Consider the following 19,278-nt stretch of genomic DNA (forward strand, 5'->3'; position numbering starts at 1 on the left):
ATGAAGTCTTTTAACTTTGCTTCAATTTAGAACTTACATTTAGGAAATTTGAATGGTTTGTGCACAGACATATACAGTCCTTATTGCTGTTTTACAAAATCAACTACTCAAACTTGGGTCAGGTATTTAATATATCTATTTGTAACAGCAAAGGCAATTGCAGAGCTGCTCCAGAACTTCAGCTCTGCCTCTATGCTCTGATAAGATTCCAGTGACCCCAGCTCCGATCCGTACAACATATAAAATTGGCAAACTCTGCTTCTGGAACCAGAGCCTGGCCATCCTGAGAACACGTCAGAGGGCATTTACATCGTGGCGATGGGGCAATGAAACCAGCCCATGTGCAGGAACTAGACCCAAGGGGTAGGCAACCTGTGGATCCGGAGCTGCATGCAGTGGCTCTTTAAGTACAGCAGTGCGGCTCTTTTTGTTATTTTGGTTACAGACCCCTGACCATGGAAGTCCAGTTCACCATGGGCAGAGGTCGGCATCCTGTGGCTCCGTCGCCGCATGCGGCTTCACCAAGGACTGTTTCGTGACGTTTATTAAGGACCACCATCTCGTATTCACTTGCATTGCGGCTATTGAAATATTGAGTTTTTTTTACCGAAATAGAAAGAAATGGATCTTCTTGTTATTTTGATTGCTGACCCATGAGCTAGATGGATTGCTCCTTCGCGATACTCAAAGGTGATGACGGCATTGGAAAGATAGCTGATGCTTACATTTTCTAAATCTATCTACACGTTTGTGAATATGTAATTTCACATTTTTTTATTGTCGTATTGATGCGGTAGTAAACAAGGCTAAACATGAACTTCACAGGGAAAAGAAAACTGACCTCTGAATGAAACCCACCACAAGAAATTATACATTTATAGCAACGATACTGCTTCAGACTGCGAAATAAAAACAAGTTATGAAAACTATAAATGCGGAGATAACGTTACACTTTCCAACAAGTGTTTGTCGTTACAAATATTTAATGAGCAGTCTTGAAGCCGACGGGTAGCTCTCAGGGCAAAACGCGTGCGAGAATTTGTCTCTAATAGCAACACACATTTAATTATATTATGGGTTGGTTCATGTTGTGGACCCACAGAGCTCTCATCTTGCGCTGGAAAGTGTAAAAAAAGCTTGGATCTTGTCCATCCTGCTGACGACGTCTCATTCACCGGGAGAATTCCCACGCGGAATTTTCCTCATTCTCAGGAGGGATGTGCCGTGAGCTCCAGGGACGAGATGAGGCGGGTGGTGTCGCTGCCAGACCAGAGTGCAGAGTGCACGGAGAGAGTGTGAAACTTACAAAACGGAAACATTCTAAGTTAACTCTCATTTATCCCATAAAACAAGGGTAATGGACAGCACATGCACATTAGACTAGAAAGATGTGTTGGTTACCTGTGTAGAAAGGTGGTGAAGATGTAGAATGTGGCACATCATACAGATTTGTTTTTCTCTTCTTATTAAATAAACCTATTAAGGTAATCTATTACCTTTCCAACATGTCATATGGGCACTGGGCCACCGCAGCCACTAATGAAAGCAGCGTGAATGGAAAGACATTCTTTCACATGCACGCTTAATTCACAAGCCAGACAATCCACCCATGGATAATCGAGTTAAAGCGGAACTTGTAACGATTTGTGTGCCTAGCAGCCAGCAGGGGCGACAATAACTACGAGCGGTTGTGTATAACTATTAATCGTCAGCCATGATCCAGTCACTGATGGATGAAGGCTTCCCCAAGCCATCACCTTCACTCAGTCAACAATCCATCAGGCACCTGCAGCAGTGGATATCCAAAAGGGCTGTAGATGTACTTGTAGTGTGCTTAATTGGTCGCATCTTAGGACTTTATGCCTGCCATGGCTATCAAGTTCAAAGCTGTCGCACCATCTGCATCAAGGGCACTCACCACAGGCGATCTCGGACCCGGTTTCTCTGCTCTCTTAGAAGCTTCAGCAGGGGATCGTCTGGGAAATCCACTCCATCTGAATCTTAAGACGAGGAATCACGGACACGTGCGTACAAAACAAAAACGATTTAACTCGACAGGCAGGTTTTCGCACGCAATATTACTATTCATGACTAATTGTTGGGTTAGGCCACGTGATGATCGTGTAACCCTCCACCACCCTGCACAGCCAACCAAATTAAATTGCAAAACACGACAAAATAGGACGTTTAAATACCTTTGGCTGGTCACACATTAGTCGACACTAAGTCTGGCGACGTGATCGACACTATCAACCGTGTTACTCTGGGCATGGCTTGTATGGTGGGTGGGGGGGTGTTTCATACCTTCAGGAGGCAGAATATCGGGATGGCCGCCATTTTTAAAGAGGCTCGTCTAATCGACCACAACGAAAGTAGTCGATTACAACTTTTAGCCAAATAAACACAACCTGATTGACCAACTGTTCCAGGCTCTACTGTCGCGTACGAGAGAGGGGCGTCATCTCCGTAGCGATGCAGTGACCACGTCGAGTGAGGACGCTCACCCTCCGCCTGCTCTAGGAGACACAGCACGGCACTCGGGAGTCCCGGTTGGGCCGACGAAGGAGAATGAGGACGCGGCGCACGTCCCTTGTCTCGACCAGGCCGGGGCTGGAATGAGAAGCGATGTCACAAATGTAATCCTGCGACTTCTCAAAGTATACGTTACCAGTAGGAATGCAACGATTCACATCCTTCCAAGCTTCAGTCATAACGATGCATTTAAAACGTAGGCTCCCATAACAATACAAATAATTCATAACAATAATAATTTCAACTTGTAACGCGCCGCAGTGTTCATTCGCTCTCGTAGAGAAAGGGCGACTCAAGAGGCGCAAGGAACTACAGCCGAAGGCAGCCACACGGGTGAGCCGGCACCAACAATTGCCCAAGCTCTCTGGTCCTCTATATACTGAGCTGTTATCAGCCAATTAATGAGTGTTTATGCATGTGGGCGGAAACCAGAGCATCCGTAGCAAACCCAAGCATGCAAAGGTGGGCACACTCTATCCCATATAGATGGAACAGGTGGAGTCTTTATTTTTTCTGTACTGCCGTACCCTGGCGATCCTCCGCCACCCTCGCCTCCGCAGTGCCGGATTACAGACGTGCGTAAGCACCACCGCCCGGTTAAACTAGGATCTGTAATGACTGAGAGAACGACGAACTCACCACGTTTGTCTCGGATCGTTTCAACTCGGCGGGCATGAAGAGTCGTTCGTTGAGGACCTACAATCATCACGATTATCATCACACTGAGTTTACGGATATCTTTAATACGGAGAATTAGCATGTGCCTGACGAACATATGACCAGACTTATATGTGCCAGAATACAATATATATTGTATATGGTGATCCGTGTATAGATACTACATTGATTTCTAATGACCCCGGCCTTGCGCAGTAGGCAATGGGTTACAACAGACGTCTGTGTGTTGGATTAGCAAGGTGGAGAAATTGTGTGCCCCATACCCCAACCCAACATTCGCCTGACATAACTCTTCTGGGTGTTCTCTCGTGGGGTCACACCACAGACCGCGTGTGTACACGCGTAAAAAACCGTGAGGTGCCGATGACCTCGGATTGCGCACCGGTGAATGTTGCGAGCAAATAACCGCGGCTACGCTAGAGTATGTCAGGGGATGGTTAGAAGGTTCAACAAGTGCTTGGAAATTGGTGGAAGACATGCAGAGGCTTTGAAATCAACATTTTTGTTATCTATTTCTCCCGATATTAGTGCGATATCTAGAAGTGGATCTCTCTTCATGATGCCAATATAACTTTGCACAGTAACTTTATACGTAAAAATAATAATTTTATCTCCCTCACACTCTCTTGTGTGCGCTCGTACACAAAATAACCGACGGAACACACCGATGTTAGTCAGTCGCTGTTAATGGAGTCTATTTGGGCAAAGTTCTCACCAAACCAACAGCGCTGCTCAATGGAGACTCGTCGCTCCGTGCCGAACCGTGCTCCGCTCCGCCTCCTCCATCCCTCCGCTTTTTCCCATTTCTGGCTCTCTCGGGTCGCACCTCCTTCCTCTCGACGGCACCGGCGTCCTCCCCGCTAGGTCTCCTCTCGTGCCGTTCCCTGCCGGGCTTCGCCGCCCTCTCAGGGCTACCCCGGTCGGCGCTCGACGCCGGAGGGGACGACGACTTCTCTGCGGGCTCGGTGCGACTTCCGCTCTGCCGATCGCTCGTCACGTCGAGACCCGAGGCGCCGTGACGACGGTCGCCATCGCCGCCCCGACGTTCCCGATCGTCGTCACCGTGCGCCACTTTGGTTTTGGAAGGGCGGCTCGCGATCTTGGAAGTCTTCGGCCGGCCCGTTGTTCCACTCCGCTCGGTCGCTCTGGTCAAACTCCGAGGTCCGATCTCGCCGCGACTCTCCTCCTTTCCCCCGTTGCTTCCGTGAGGAGCGACTCTGACCGGGCGCAAGGGGCGATGCTCGTCCTGGATCTCATGATGGACGAGGGGGTGGTGGGGGCAGGGCAGCACGTCGCACGACAGGTGGAGGTGTGGCGTGATGACCATGGAGTCTTTGGGGCCTCCTAGTGTGTCCGATGTGGGGGCTAGCCTGATGTGGGGGCTGGCGATGGGCACCTCGTAGCGGGCAGGGGCGTTTGGTGGGTGCCTCCCCGTATCTTCCGCGGTAAAAAGAACCCCCGCGTTAGCCTGCGAAACACCCAAGCAAAGGAGAATGAACACGTTTGTTAAATAACGTGTATGAAACTTCACGGTGATACTGCACGCCGGAGACCCAGTACTTTGGAGGACATGGCCTTTGGAACTCCTTCCCAGGCAACTCCTAACCTGGTCTCCTCTTTCTCTGCTTTCAAGTCTTTCCTTAAACTCTTCCACCCCATGTCTCGAGTCGCCTTTAATTGCTTCCTTTCTCTCCTTCCATTGATTGCTCCCTCGTCTCTTCTTTTGTATTTGTGCACTCAGGGAGTTTTTTTTTTACGTTATGGGTGCATTAAATATTTAAGTAGTTGTTTCGTCTTTCCATTGTGACACAGTCAACACGTCCATCAAGCTCTCATTTTACAACTACCACCGCTACCTGGTTTGAGGTCATCCACTTGGTTGTCAGCCTCTGGGTGCGACTGCAATACCTGGCTTTGCGGTCTGCCCCTCTTTCCATCCCACACGAACCCCACCACATCGTTACCTTTCCTACGAACATGTACAACGCTTTGCTACCTCGTTCTATTCTGGAACTTTCGAGTTGCTAACCCTATCCTGCTATGCCTGCCAAACTGGGCACCTCACATAGCAATGACTAGCAACACAAGGCAGAGACCAGTGGCATTGTGTGGTTCGCATGGGGCCTGGTGCGCAAAGAATGAAATGAGGCCCCCTCTGGCCCATGGGAAATGGTATGTACGTATGCATGTTGAACTTCTTTCGCACCGTACGTCGCTAACCGTGTGAATCGGAGGTGCGGGGGAAGGACAAACTAAACACGAAAAGGTGCACTGCCTGCAGACTCAATCGCTACTCCACTGGCAGAGACACAGACACACGCTCACCTGTGGCAGCTGCCAGGCAGTGGGTCGTGGGAGTTCCCGATCGCTGGAGGGCACCGCTCGCGCGTCGTGTGCTGCTTTCGTCCCAAACTCCCTCGCCTCTTCCATCCTGCGCCGCAGACGCCACTGGTACAAGATGTCATCCGCTGGGGTCGTTCCTCTGCCTGCGCCAGGCGGGAGTGGCGTCGTCAGCGTGGGTTGCGACGAGACGAGGGGGGTCGTGCTCCCTGTGGGACCCGATCGCATGTGATTACACACTGAAGATATCACAGTGGACCCCACAATGTGACCTCACAGCGTGACCCCACACTGAGACCTCACAGTGTAACCCCACAATGTGGCCCCACAGCGCGACCCCCACAGCGTGACCCCCACAGTGCGACCCCACCACCGGTACCAGGCAGGAGGAGCTCGAGGTGGCCCCACGGAGGACGTGCTGGCTCGGTGAAGTTTCGTTCCGACGAGCGCGCGGAACCAAGCCCCGCCGAGCTGACGGCGCCCGCACGGCTGCTCAGCGTGCTCTCACTGGCGGAAGGATCGAGAGAGACGGAGCAAGCAGGAGAGAGGGAGTGAGTGAGAGAGGGAGTTAGTGATGAATGCACGCAGAAAGTGAAAGAGTGACACAAGGAGAGAGTGGGAAAGTGAACAAGAGAGAGTAAGCGATACATGGCTGAGTGCGCAATGTTGTAAGAGGAAGCGAGTGATGGGGTGAGAAAGCAACTAAGGGAGTAAGAGAGGGAGGGAGCGATAGATTAAGTGAGGGAGGGTCACAAAAAGTGAAGAGTAAGTGAAGAGTAAGAGACCGAGGAAGCGAGAGACTGAGAGACACTTGAGAACCCGGTTTAATCACAGACAGCTGCCTGGATTCTAACGCAGGATCTCAGCGGTGCCAGCTTGACCTTGACCTTCAAGCCACCTGGCCACTTCGTATTGTTGTTATTTTTAACCAGCTGCTTATCAGCTGGGTCGAACCCTGCCACAGTTTACCTTCTCTCCAGGAGCTGGCTCGCTCGCTCCTGAAGACTGCGAGTGTCTGCATCCATGAGGCCGTTCACGGACAAATCCCCATCACCCTCCTTTGGCCCCGAGAGACAAGAATAGAACATGCCACAACAGCAGCAGGAGCAACAATTTCAACACATTTATTATCATCTCAATGCCATCGCATCTCGAGACGCTTTACAACGTCATGAAAAAAATGTAGGTTGGCATATAAAGGAGGAGGTGAGGAGAGTCAGGGGAACACGCGAGGGGACAGCGACACTGCGACACAGCCGAGGACGTAGCGACCGGGGTCCAGCACCAAGAACGATGACGACGAGTCCCAGGCACAGCTGGGACAGCACACAAAAATCACAGGCATACATATACAGACAAATATTCCCCCTCGTATAGCAGTAACAAACTGTTAGGGCAAGTGCTTTTAGTGACCACCTATGAAAGCCGGCACGGTACACGAGGGGGTGGGGTGGCCAGCACCACTCCCGATCGCCTTTGTCTCCCAGTGATGATGTTTACACAACGCATCAGGTACTCATTTGAGGCTGAGTTGTCATATGTACATACAAACACACACAGAGAGATAAACACACAAGCACATCCATATACACATTCAGAAACACACCACATTAAGTTAACAGTCAGTAACCCGATGGCCGCAGGCTGGCGTTAATGAAATGGTATCATTTTGCATCTTTTTGAAAACTCGGGAAGATAAGAGGCACCTCTAACCATGCCGTTATATGAGGGGATGGTCCATAACGGGTATATCATATCTCAAGACTTCCTTTAATGCGACACACAGCCGTGAAATCAATCCAGGGCTGGATGAAGGCTTCCACCCTCTTCACCAACCCACACTGACTGGTGTGGATTGGTGAAAGGGTGGGTGGCCTGACATCGGTTCAGAGATCATTCGCCACTGATGTTAGCGATGCCCGGGACTCAAACTCAGGTCACCGGGTTCATACTCCAGTGCGTACCAGTTTACGCGGCATTTGATATGATAGGAAAACAATCAACTGTCGGTGAGGGTTGGTATCACATAGAAATTATTAATCGATTAAAATAGATTCTTACTCTCACGATAGATTAATGTAATTATATGGATAAGAAATGAACATTTACGATTCATGCAAGTGAAACACAAATGAAAATATAATACCATGTCTGCATTTTTTTAAGTTATTTTGAACACATTCATCATGACCAGAGATCAAGAAACAAAATAACTCCTCACCGTGTCCGAATTGTTACATTGTCTCATTCCTTCTAACGAAGAGCAAGCAGGGCTGGGACCCGACTTGCCGGATGACCTTTGACCCAAGGACCTCTCGCTGGATGACCTCCGTGGTGACCTTGGCTGTGAACGACCTGCGAACATCGTAAATGGCACGGCAGACGCGTAGTTCAAATTTAGAGAAAAAAAAAGGCTGGTCATTGTTGGTGCAAAAAAGGGGTGAGAGACCTTTTCAAATGCCGTTGGCAGGGCCATACATTAACACACGCCTCAGTCACTTCTGTCACCGCAAGAGGCCCTTGCGGTGAAATCATTGACTGAGCACGGGGGCAAAAATTGGAGCGATGTTTGTGGTGATGGATAAATATGGCTTGCGGGCCGTGTTCTGAAGTGAGCGGTCAACCCCAAGTGGTCATGGGCAGTCTGAGGTCCACAGGCCACGGGATCTCCACCCATGGTGTCAAGCATTATGTTATTTTTTAAAACCTCACCCCATTGAAATCATTTTTATAAATTTGACTGCAAAAAGATGTATGAAAAATGAACTTGTTTATGGTGGGTAGTGGTTATGGTAGTTGTTAATATATAAGTATGGGGTTAGTGGTGATGATGCGGATGATACAAAATAAGATTATAATTTCAATAATGATTGCAATGATAATGACAATGACAATTAAATGGCAGTGCAGAAGCGTGTTTGTCACTTGTTGCAGATGTTGAGTTTGATCCCAGGTGGTGCCATGGTTAATACTGCAGGTGTTTTAACAAAAAAAATGTGCTGTAAAGATACACATTTTCCTAATTAAAAAATGACTCTTAAATAAACTAATCGGGTAAAGCCATATCGCGACATCAGCCTCAACTGTAAAACTAGACTATACAGGTCTGAAGCCTAGTGTCTCGTGATATGACGTCATCATCACATGATTTAATATGATGACAAGGATGTCAGTACGGTCATAATGACAAATTATGGTCACAATAATGACCATGATGATGATCACGATAACCACAGGACAGATCACAAAGAAGATGATGATGATGATGATAACAATGATGCTGTCAATGGTGACAAAATTACGGTCGTAAAAAATTATCAGGATGACAAAGGTGACAAAACCATTCACATTACCGGAGTCGAGGTGATCAACCGCGCGTGCTGTGGCTTTGGTTGCCGGGTCCTGGAGCCACCAAAACGAGCCGCGCCCTGCACGTTCAGCCGCCTCGCGCTCCGCTCGGCTCGTGGGGCGGCCATGACGGAACCGCTCAACAAACCTGCACAACGGAGGAGACAACCCGGAGAGCTCTTAACCTTGCAGACACGTACCTAGGCCAGGGTTAGGGAACCTACTGACCGCAGATGTTAACTACCTCGCCTGGTATATAGGTCGTGGGTTCAATCCTAATCCTGACTCCTGTATATTTGGAGTTTGCATGTCTCTTTCCCCGTGGTCACGTGGACTTTTCTCCGGGCCCTCTGGTCTTTCTCTCCACATTTAGAATCAGAATGCGTTTAGAGTATTTGGATACGTGATAAGCCACTTCCTTGAGCTATCATTTGTGGCCAGGACACTTCTGAAAAAGAGCTATATAGCTCAGTGGGCCTTATCTGGTAACATAAAAAGTTTTCTTTAGTACAGTTTAAATATAACTCACGACCTAATGTCATAAGACCCACAGCTACACAAGGCATATTACTTTTAAATGGCTCACCAAAATAATATTTATCCATCACTGCAAGCATCTGGGCTGTACTAATCGGGTACTAGAGGGGAATATGAGTGGCCTGGCAACATTATTTAATATTAGCACGCTCAGTCACTTCCGTCACTGTGAGGATCTCTTTATACTCGGCTGGCATGCACATTATTTTATTTTATTCGATAACCCAAAGGTGATAGTGATTGTTTGTGCTTGTGGAATTAACAAAAAAAGGACAAATGACACTTTAAAAACCTCATAACCAATACAAACAAAAATCTCTCAAATCTTACAAAGAATATTCTCAAATCGACCCATGAGCCTCCATTTTGATAGTTCATAAAATCGCACGGAAATATATATGTACACGCCTAGCATAAGAACTCAGGGTGGTCGGTTATAACCCTCCCCCCCCTTACTGGACAAAAAGAGCTCGATAGCTCATCTGATTCCTCCAGGATAAATAAAGATTCTGATTACGATTCTGGTTTGACTGGATCAGTGCCCAACCACTGCCACAAAGAAATACGTTATCCGAAAGCTCAATGCGTGTTGAGGAGTCAGCGCCACCGTCATCAGGATCCGAACCTTGCAATGACAGGCTCTCTTGTGGGGGGCACAGGTTCCTGCCCTGCTTCCCTCTCCACAGCCTCAGGCGTGCGAGCTGAGCTCTGCTCTGTTGATGGCCATGATTCGTCGAAGGGGTCTGAAGAGTCGGGGTCAGGCTGGGAGTTTGCCGTCCGAACCGCCACCTTGTGATGACGCAAAGCACAGGGAGTGTACAGTTACAGAGCCACTCCGCTGTCATTGTGACTAGTACTGGAATAGGGCAATAATTAATGTATGAATGATGAGGACTTATTGATGATGAAAGTGTACTTCATGTTGCAATGCATTAAATGGCAGTAAAATACCATTTAAATGTAGTATCTGTTTGTGATCGCATCTCAGAACACTGTACAGATACAGATGGCATATTTATACCATAGAGGCAGTCACAGACAGAAGACAATGTAAAGTGTTGAGCCTGGAATGAAACAGGGACTGGGAGTTCCAAACTATTAAAGACAATAGGTTACTTTAATGGAGGGTATGTAGAAAGGAGAGTGAGACTGGGAGGGACAGGTAGATAGAGAGTTCATCCTGAAGATGGTGAGATCTTGAAATTGATTTGGGATTAGATTGGGAGCCAGTGGAGAGATTGGAGTATTGAGGAAATGTGGTCTCATTTGCTCGTGTGGTGGGTGAAGAATCTGGCAGTGGAATTTCTGGTACATCTGGAGATTGGTGATGCAGGATTGGGGAGATGAGGGATTTGGAAAGACTGTAGAGGAGAGAGTTGTGATAGTCGAGTCAGGATGTGATAAACGCAGGGATGGGGGCCTCAGTGGCTGCTGAGTTCAGGAAGCGGCGAATGTTCCGCAAATAGAGGTGTGGAGTCCAACCCAAGTTGAGGTGTGGAGTCCAACAAAATGTGTTGAAAGAGAACAAGAGCTCTGGATCAGTGACAGCTCCAAGGTTTCTTGCACTCTTCATGAATATTGTATTGTACAGCGGTGCAATGCATTGCAGTGTGATGTATAATGCAATGGCCGTACTGCAGTACATTAGGCAATCATTTACCTGCGCCTCGACACGTTCGTTTTGCCGTTTGTCTTGGCGCGCACCGGGCTTCTGGGCTTGGGAACCACTGGCATTAAACCCAGCCTTCGGACTCAGAGACTGCAGCCGGACTGGACTTAGAGACTAGGTAGACAGGAAAAAGACCTTTATTTAAAAACATGTGAAAGCACATTGATAAAAGTTTTTGTTTTCAGGGAGACCTGGTTGACAAAGCAAATGCAAAACACACCAAATATACAGCAAAACAAAAAAAAACTGAATTCACCACAAATATTACGAGTCTATAATTCAGCAATAAAAGGATTTAAAATCCAACTTAAAATTAAGCTTTAGATATGTTCAAATCATGTACAGATTTAAAATAGCAGGTTGGTGTGAACCAGAGGTCACTTGAATGGTTCTCAGGGGTCACGCTGTGACAGCCGCCTCCGTGGTCCGTTCTTTAATACGATGGGAGGCACTGCTCTGAATGGAGTCTGCATCTCACAACCTTATGCAGATAGTCCAGTTTTGATACAAACATTTTTTTATCATCTCATGTAAACCCCTGGCTGATAAGTCTTAATGAATAGAATAGTAACTAATAAAAATATAAAACAATACAATTCTCAAGACGTTTCGACTGCAACACAAGCAATCATCATCAGGTGTGAATACCACAGCAAATTTTCTTGATGTGGTTTTCACACCTGATGATTGCTTGTGTTGCAGTCGAAACGTCGTGAGAATTTTATTATTTTTATATTTTTATTATTTTATTGTTTCCCTTCAACGTGACTTTACCGAAAGAGCTAAGAATATGAATTACTGCAGTCACGAAAGCTTTAAATCAAAAGTATATAAACTATTTCCCTAAACTATCATGTATCTCAATAGACGAAGCCTAAAGCACAGTTGGGCTAAAATTTGCAGAAAAATAAATTATTTTCAAAAGTTCAAATGGCAAGGAATGATGCAAGAAATATAAAATGCTGAGGATCGTGGGAAAAGCAAGGGCAAAGCAAGGGCAAAGCAAGGGCAAAGGATGTTGGAGGTCTCGAATGTCCGAGCTCACCGTGTGCCTGGCGCGCTGGGTTAGAGTCTTGCCAGGAGACGGGTGGTAGTGGCCCAGTGGTGAGCGGGGCCCAACAAATGGGCTTCCTTTGGTTGAGAACACTGGGTCACTGCACCAAAAAACAAACACCACCATCTACCAATAAAAATGCATCTGCCCGTGCTAACTTGTTACACATTACGTCTTACTTAACAATGACTTGTTCATATTCTTGGTTCTTTCGGTAAATTCACGTAGAAGGGAAACAATAAAATAAAACATTTATATTTTTCTTATTTTATTGTTTCCCTTCTACGTGACTTTACCGAAAGAACAAAGAATATTAATCCCTGCAGTCACGAAAGCTTTCAAACAAAATGTTATGATTTGTTCATATATTTTTCAGATGTCACATATTTCCCATGTGACATAGTTGTTTGCTTCATTGATATACTTAATCGATATACTTTGAACATTGGGTGAAAGCTGAACTCACAATTAGAGCTCCATTCTAAAGAATGGAGATGACCTTCCGGTACCTCTATGAAAGTGGAGGTATGTGTCGTACTTTGTGCTCAATATACCTCTATGAAAGTGGGTTATTTGGTGATTCTGCGTTGGCAGTAGTGCACAAGCACTAAAATTAATAAAAACAAACTCAACAGGTCCGTCAATAACAATGGTCTTAAAAGAAAACATATAAAATGTGACGTTTCAGGCAACGGCCCTTCTTCATAGCACACCGAGGCCAGAGTGATTGAGTGAATAAGATACTTACTAAATATTTTTGTTTAATTTTGAAGACAACTGCGAAACGTCCTCTCCTGACTCCACCTCTCTGGCCTATTTTTGTGCTCTGCTGGAGGACCATTGCCCGAAACGTCGCCCCTTATACACGTTACCGTTTGAAACCACAGTGTTTAACCACTTATAAGTTGAGTTTTTTTTATGTTATCTGTTCAAGTGAGATCATTAACATATTCCTACGAAAGTTAATGCAGCGGCAATTGCCACAAAACTTTCTATGAACTGGCGGCGGTAGAGCGGTGGCGCAGTGGTTAGCGTCAAGGCGCGCTATGTAACCGGCGACTTTTAAAAGAGTTCGCTTCCCCTGTCGCGGCTAAAACATCGGTGGCGAGTGAGAACAACTGAGAGAGCAGTCCCCCTGAAGCACAAACCCGCGTGGTTGAAGTATATTCAAACAAAACCCTGCGAAACCAACGCAACGAGCGCGAGGTAGGCCTCCGTCCAGCAGCGTTTGCCTTTGCAAAACCACGACGGATGATTGTGACCGACGATACCGTTAGCACGCACCTGTACTGAGCTGCAGCCATGCCCCGAGCGTTGTGTTCATGCGAACATTCAGTCGCGAGTGTGCTGAAGTGTGTTTGTGTGTGTAGAGTTCAGTCGATGTTGCGTGTGCGTGTTTGTGTTTCCCGCGCCACCTTCCGCTGCGACCACGCGATGCCAAGTCAGAGGGGAGGGAAAACCTCGCATAGCAACGCATCGCAGAGTTGCTATGGTTACCGGCGGTGAATAACAATAATAATGATTTAAATTCTTGGTTCTTTCGGTAAAGTCACGTAGAAGGGAAACAATAAAGTAATAAAAATATAAAACAATACAATTCTCACGACGTTACGTGACTTTACCGAAAGAACCAATAATGTGAATCACTGCAGTCACGAAAGCTTTAAATCAAAATAATAATGATATTATATTCTTGGTTCTTACGGTAAAGTCACGTTGAAGGGAAATAATACAATAATATTTGTTGATTTAGTTTTTTTCCCTTCTACGTGACTTTACCGAAAGAACCAAAAATAATATTACAATGAAGAATAATATTGATGATTATTATGAATAATAATGAATGTACTTTTATTTCAGAATGTATTACCCTTTCTGGCAATAAAACATGAGTTGTGTTAAGATGTTCAAACACCAAATATAAACCTTTTTCAAGGAATCCTGTCTGCATGTACCATACAGTACTAGTGGTGAACATTCAAACAAAACTTTACTCTCATCCATAATACAGGGTTTTTGGGGTGATTTACTCGATATAACCTACATGTAAAAAAACACTCTAATAATATATGATGCATTGTCTTTGAAACGGATTGTGAAACTAGGCCCTAAAGATCAATCAGTAGGCCAATCAGTTTCAAAGACAATGCCATAAATGATCAAAGCCACGTGTTTGTTTGCATGTTCACCACAAGTACTGTGTGTGGTTAATGCAGTAACTCGATTCCTTGCAAAAGATATTCATTTGGTGTTTGAACATCTTAACGATTCCTGTTGTATTGCCAGAAAAGTTAAAATCTATTCTTATTTTTCATACTTTGATACTGGCAAAAATGTCCCATTTGTGTAGCTGGTCTCCTAGAGCTGTAAGTGCCCTGATAGTGGCATTGTCCTTGTACTGTTGGCTTTTTGGCGTTCTCTGCTCTGACACTGGTGAGACTGGGCCCTCAAGAAGGCTGTCTCTGGTGTAGGCCAATCAGTTTCAAAGACTGTGCCCATATATTAGCAGAGCCACGTGTTTGTTTGCATGTTCACCACAAGTACTGTGTGTGGTTAATGCAGACTTTATTCCTTGCAAAAGGTTTATATTTGGTGTTTGAACATCTTAACGATTTCTGTTTTATGGTCAGAAATGGTAAAATCTATTCTTATTTTTTCATATTTTGATACTGGCATTACATTTGGGACTTTTATTTTGTTTTCGGATGCACGGATATGTAATGGAGGCGAATTGCCTACTTGTGTGTTTAGGTATGTTAAATTCTCCACAATAACGGGAATTATTACTTTGTCTTATTTCTTGGGTTATATAAGGATCCATATCTTACACAGAGGGGTCCTTGCCTTTAAACACCTATCAGTTCACCAGCAATGGTTCACGCAAGCCTGACCATACCGATGTTACCCATAATAGAAGTGTTTGGGTTAGATCGCATGAATATTAATGTGTCGTTAAATACGCCACCACCCGACACAGCCAATTAATAAGGTTTGTTACGTAAACAAAACAAGCCAATTCGTTACTGGTACAGCACACCGGTGTGTTGGAGAGTAAATCCACAACATTTGTAATTCGAGTACGGTGACGTTTTGCCAGTAATTACAACCAGCATCATCAGGCGTCAGCCAGAGTTGTGGATAAATCCTCCTGTTTCTGTCTTAAATTGAGGGATAAATTATGATGTCGTCACTTGTGATGACCTTTTGATCATCACTGATGAGACACCGATCGTCGAAAACGGTCCAGAGTTTTACTTGGGTAGAACCAATGCTGCATTCCCAGACGACAGTGTGGCTAAGGGGATGTGTAAACATACTTTTAGTTTATATTCTTAGTTTTTTCGGTAAAGTCACGTTGAAGAGAAACAACAAAATAACAAAATATATAAAACAATAAAAAATTCTCACGACGTTTCGACCATAACTCAAACGGTCATCATCAGGTGTGTCGGTTTGCATAAATTTATTTTTAAAACGGCACATCTATTTATTTATTTATATATAAAAAAACGTTGGCGTCACGCGAAGCGATTGGCAGTTTGCCCAGGACTAGTCCATCTATTTTTTTTTAAAAGAGGAGGGGGGAGACGAAATTTTTTATAATGTATGCTGTCTGAAAGCCACTGTAAGCGTGAACAATCAATCAAGAACTGAAATGATTTATCAAATCTTTCCAATGATTGCTAAGATAGAATCCATCTTCTCGGTTGAAATTGTCTCTGTGCTTGTATATGTGGATAGCCTCATGAACGAATCTCTCATGGAAGCCAGATGGCTTACAAAGAACCTCCGTCTTGGAAAAGTCAATGGCATGTGAGCCTACTGAATTAGAACAATGATCTGCTATGGCCGAGGTGTTGGTCCTACCGTGTTTAAGGTCTGCTTTATGTTCACGAATGCGGTCCGAGACATGGCGTTTGGTTTCTCCAATGTAACTACTACCACAGAGGCAACTTAGTTTGTAGACACCAGGGTATTGTATGTCCGGAATCACATCTTTTACAGACGGAACCAGATCACGGATTTTATGTAATGTGTTGATCCAGGTCCGTTTCAACACATTACATAAAATCCGTGATCTGGTTCCGTCTGTAAAAGATGTGATTCCGGACATACAATACCCTGGTGTCTACAAACTAAGTTGCCTCTGTGGTAGTAGTTACATTGGAGAAACCAAACGCCATGTCTCGGACCGCATTCGTGAACATAAAGCAGACCTTAAACACGGTAGGACCAACACCTCGGCCGTAGCAGATCATTGTTCTAATTCAGTAGGCTCACATGCTATTGACTTTTCCAAGACGGAGGTTCTTTGTAAGCCATCTGGCTTCCATGAGAGATTCGTTCATGAGGCTATCCACATATACAAGCACAGAGACAATTTCAACCGAGAAGATGGATTCTATCTTAGCAATCATTGGAAAGATTTGATAAATCATTTCAGTTCTTGATTGATTGTTCACGCTTACAGTGGCTTTCAGACAGCATACATTATAAAAAATTTCGTCTCCCCCCTCCTCTTTTAAAAAAATAGATGGACTAGTCCTGGGCAAACTGCCAATCGCTGCGCGTGACGCCAACGGTTTTTTTTATATATAAATAAATAAACAAATGTGCCGTTTTAAAAATAAATTTATGCAAACCGACACACCTGATGATGACCGTTTGAGTTATGGTCGAAACGTCGTGAGAATTTTTTATTGTTTTATATATTTTGTTGTTTCTCTTCAACGTGACTTTACCGAAAAAACTAAGAATATGAATTACTGCAGTCACGAAAGCTTTAAATCAAAATACTTTTAGTTTGTTTTTGTGTGGAGGGACGTATATTTGATGGGAGCCATATTGTTTGTTTATTTATTTATTGGTTCGATGTTTAAATTCCGCCAGGACGGCCGCCGAGGAGATGGAGCGATGAAATCAATTCCTGTGCGGTCACGGGAATATTAACATCACAGGAACGTGATCGGAGGTTGCGGCTGGTTGGGTAGGTCTTCATTCAGCAGTGGATTGACCACGGCTGATGATGATGATGATGACGGTGAAAGAGTTTAGATCCCATATTTTTATGAATATTTTTGTAAGAGTATGAATACAGTATGTATTTTATACCCGACTTCAAAATTAATATAAAAAAACACTCATATAACCGAATTATTCGAAGTCCTCAGAACTAACAAGCTAAGCAGGTTTAAGCCTGGCTCGTGCCTAGATTGGGGGGGGGGGGGGGCATCAATCAGAATATTTATTTATGCTGGAGGAATCCGATGAGCTATAAAGCTCTTTTTCCATCGATCATCGTACGTTAAACGGGCGTGTTCTAGACCACTATCTGTTGTAGGCAAGCTGAGGGCACATTTGACAAGAGGTGCGACTGTACATGTGCAATAGAACGAAATGTTTTACGAAGCGTACATTGCCATGAACGCCGAACCCTTTGGGAGGTAACAGCGACTTCCCAACTCCCGCCGGCTGTCACAAGGTGGCAGAAGGGAAGCGAGCCACTTAAACTTTTATTTTTATTTTACCAGGGAACACCTCCACTGTACAACGAAGTGGCTTATCAAGTGGAGATTTCCAGCAGCAAAATACTCGATCCGCACTTTGATTCTGAAATGTGGGGGGAAACGGCGAAAAATCCACGCAAACCACGGGGAGATAAACAAGCAAACCCCAATTCTACAGGCGTCAGGGTCGAGATTGAACCACGACCTCCTGTATGAGGGGCGAGGTAGTTAACATCTCGTCATCGTGGCGCCCACTTGGTGGGGCATGACGCCTGCATTTGAGGTCAGAAGAGAGTTTTCTCCACAGCAGCAGAAGCGGTTTGCACGGCCCGGCAATTAATGCCACCAGATTTCTGGGAGGCTTCAAGCAGGACCCACAGTGGAAAGCTGCCAGCCACTTGCCTCCGTCAGCTTGGCCAACTTTTTTTTTTATTACAGCCATACCCACCAAATTCCTAGAATCCCACAGGATGCGTACAACATATATTTTCGTCACACTACCTTTCAAAATGCTGTTGCGGACGTCATCAATCTGTTATTAGATGAAAATCAGAATATGTATTTAAACTGGAGGAATCCGATGAGCTATAAAGCTCTTTTTCACAGACGTTCAGTAGTTTCACAGATGTCCAGATGAAGGCCTGCTCAAGCCGTGCCGGTCATGATGATTGTTGGACCATACTTCACCATGCTGGTGAATGTGGTCTGGTAAATCCCATTATATTTAGTTTACCTCCGCAAGTATGATGAAAAATGATGTCACGGCAGCCTTACCAAAGTGTAAGCGAGATTCAAGCAAGCCTGACAGCAGCGCTGATGAGACATTGAATGTAAAAAAACAGTCGAGAGTTTCATATTCTTAGCTCTTTCGGTAAAGTCACGTTGAAGGGAAACAATAAAATAATAAAATATATATAAAACATTGTTTCCCTTCAACGTGACTTTACCGAAAGAGCTAAGAATATGAATTACTGCAGTCACGAAAGCTTTAAATCAAAATTTAGTCGACAGTTTGTTGGTGTTGATTCAATGCTGCTAAAATTTAGCCCTTCCAGAAGGCCGAACGGTCCATGTGTCGTGTAAAATATACTTGTACAGGATTATTTTTTTACGTGAATAGACATAATGTGGGAAGTTGTTACGCTCCCACCTTCAAGTCACCGAACTCAACACAGCAGGCAATGCATCACACGAGCAGAATGAGGGAACATTTGACTCGTATCCCAAACACTGCATCTCGCGCTTTCAGATGCGCTTCTGCGGCCGTCTGGAACGCTCTTCATTCCGATATTAGGAAGCCACTGCAGCTATGCACTTTTCCATCTAAATTAAAAACTCACTTCTCTAGAACTGCTTTTTGTGTTTAGATTGTTGTCCTTTCTCCTCACCTCCGATAATTATCACGGTTGGCTACGTATGTACATACGTATTCCCACAGCTCTGTGAAGAGATATTTATAGTGGCCCACGCAGCGACCCTTGTGACTACCTATATTCACCACTGGAAAGGAGGCACATTGTCTCATTAGTTATCGTGTTACATATCATGGTAGATCAGCAGCAACAGAGGTCTCCCATTCGTTGCAGCTATTGATGACCGGGCCAAGGTAATCG

General features: G+C 45.1%; 1 protein-coding gene across 4 annotated transcripts; it reads right to left on the reverse strand.

The window, feature by feature from the left end:
* Nucleotides 1–759: 759 nt before the first annotated feature.
* PROSER3 (proline and serine rich 3) lies at nt 760–13,659 on the reverse strand. 4 transcript variants are annotated; one of them, XM_032964662.2, is made up of 15 exons: nt 13,443–13,658; nt 12,150–12,235; nt 11,096–11,218; nt 10,061–10,224; nt 8,904–9,046; nt 7,772–7,905; nt 6,520–6,608; nt 5,930–6,057; nt 5,536–5,759; nt 4,607–4,678; nt 3,926–4,462; nt 3,172–3,228; nt 2,505–2,610; nt 1,919–2,000; nt 760–1,260 (listed from the first exon to the last, which is right to left on the reverse strand). In XM_032964662.2, the coding sequence occupies exons 1-15, from the start codon at nt 13,633–13,635 to the stop codon at nt 1,209–1,211; spliced, it is 2,190 nt and encodes a 729-aa protein (XP_032820553.2). In that variant the 5' UTR covers nt 13,636–13,658; the 3' UTR covers nt 760–1,208. The 4 variants fall into 4 exon arrangements, with proteins under 4 accessions (XP_032820553.2, XP_032820551.2, XP_032820554.2 ...); XM_032964660.2 differs by having other exon boundaries at nt 3,926–4,678; nt 13,443–13,656; XM_032964663.2 differs by having other exon boundaries at nt 3,926–4,678; nt 12,150–12,258; nt 13,443–13,654.
* Between the last annotated feature and the right edge of the window lie 5,619 nt (nt 13,660–19,278).

This window comes from Petromyzon marinus, chromosome 32, assembly GCF_048934315.1.
Source record: "Petromyzon marinus isolate PM22_M1 ecotype Great Lakes invasive population chromosome 32, UKy_Petmar_22M1.pri1.0, whole genome shotgun sequence".
NCBI classification, from domain to species: Eukaryota; Metazoa; Chordata; class Hyperoartia; order Petromyzontiformes; family Petromyzontidae; genus Petromyzon; species Petromyzon marinus.

Coding starts and splice junctions, on each gene's coding strand:
- PROSER3 (XM_032964660.2), bottom strand. CDS start 13,635: ATGCGTTGCTATGCGAGGTTTTCCCTCCCCTCTGACTTGGCATCGCGT. Junction 4,679..5,535: donor CTGCCTGGCAGCTGCCACAG/GTGAGCGTGTGT, acceptor GGTGTTTCGCAG/GCTAACGCGGGGGTTCTTTT. Junction 1,261..1,918: donor CGGGTCCGAGATCGCCTGTG/GTGAGTGCCCTT, acceptor CTGGTCTGGCAG/CGACACCACCCGCCTCATCT.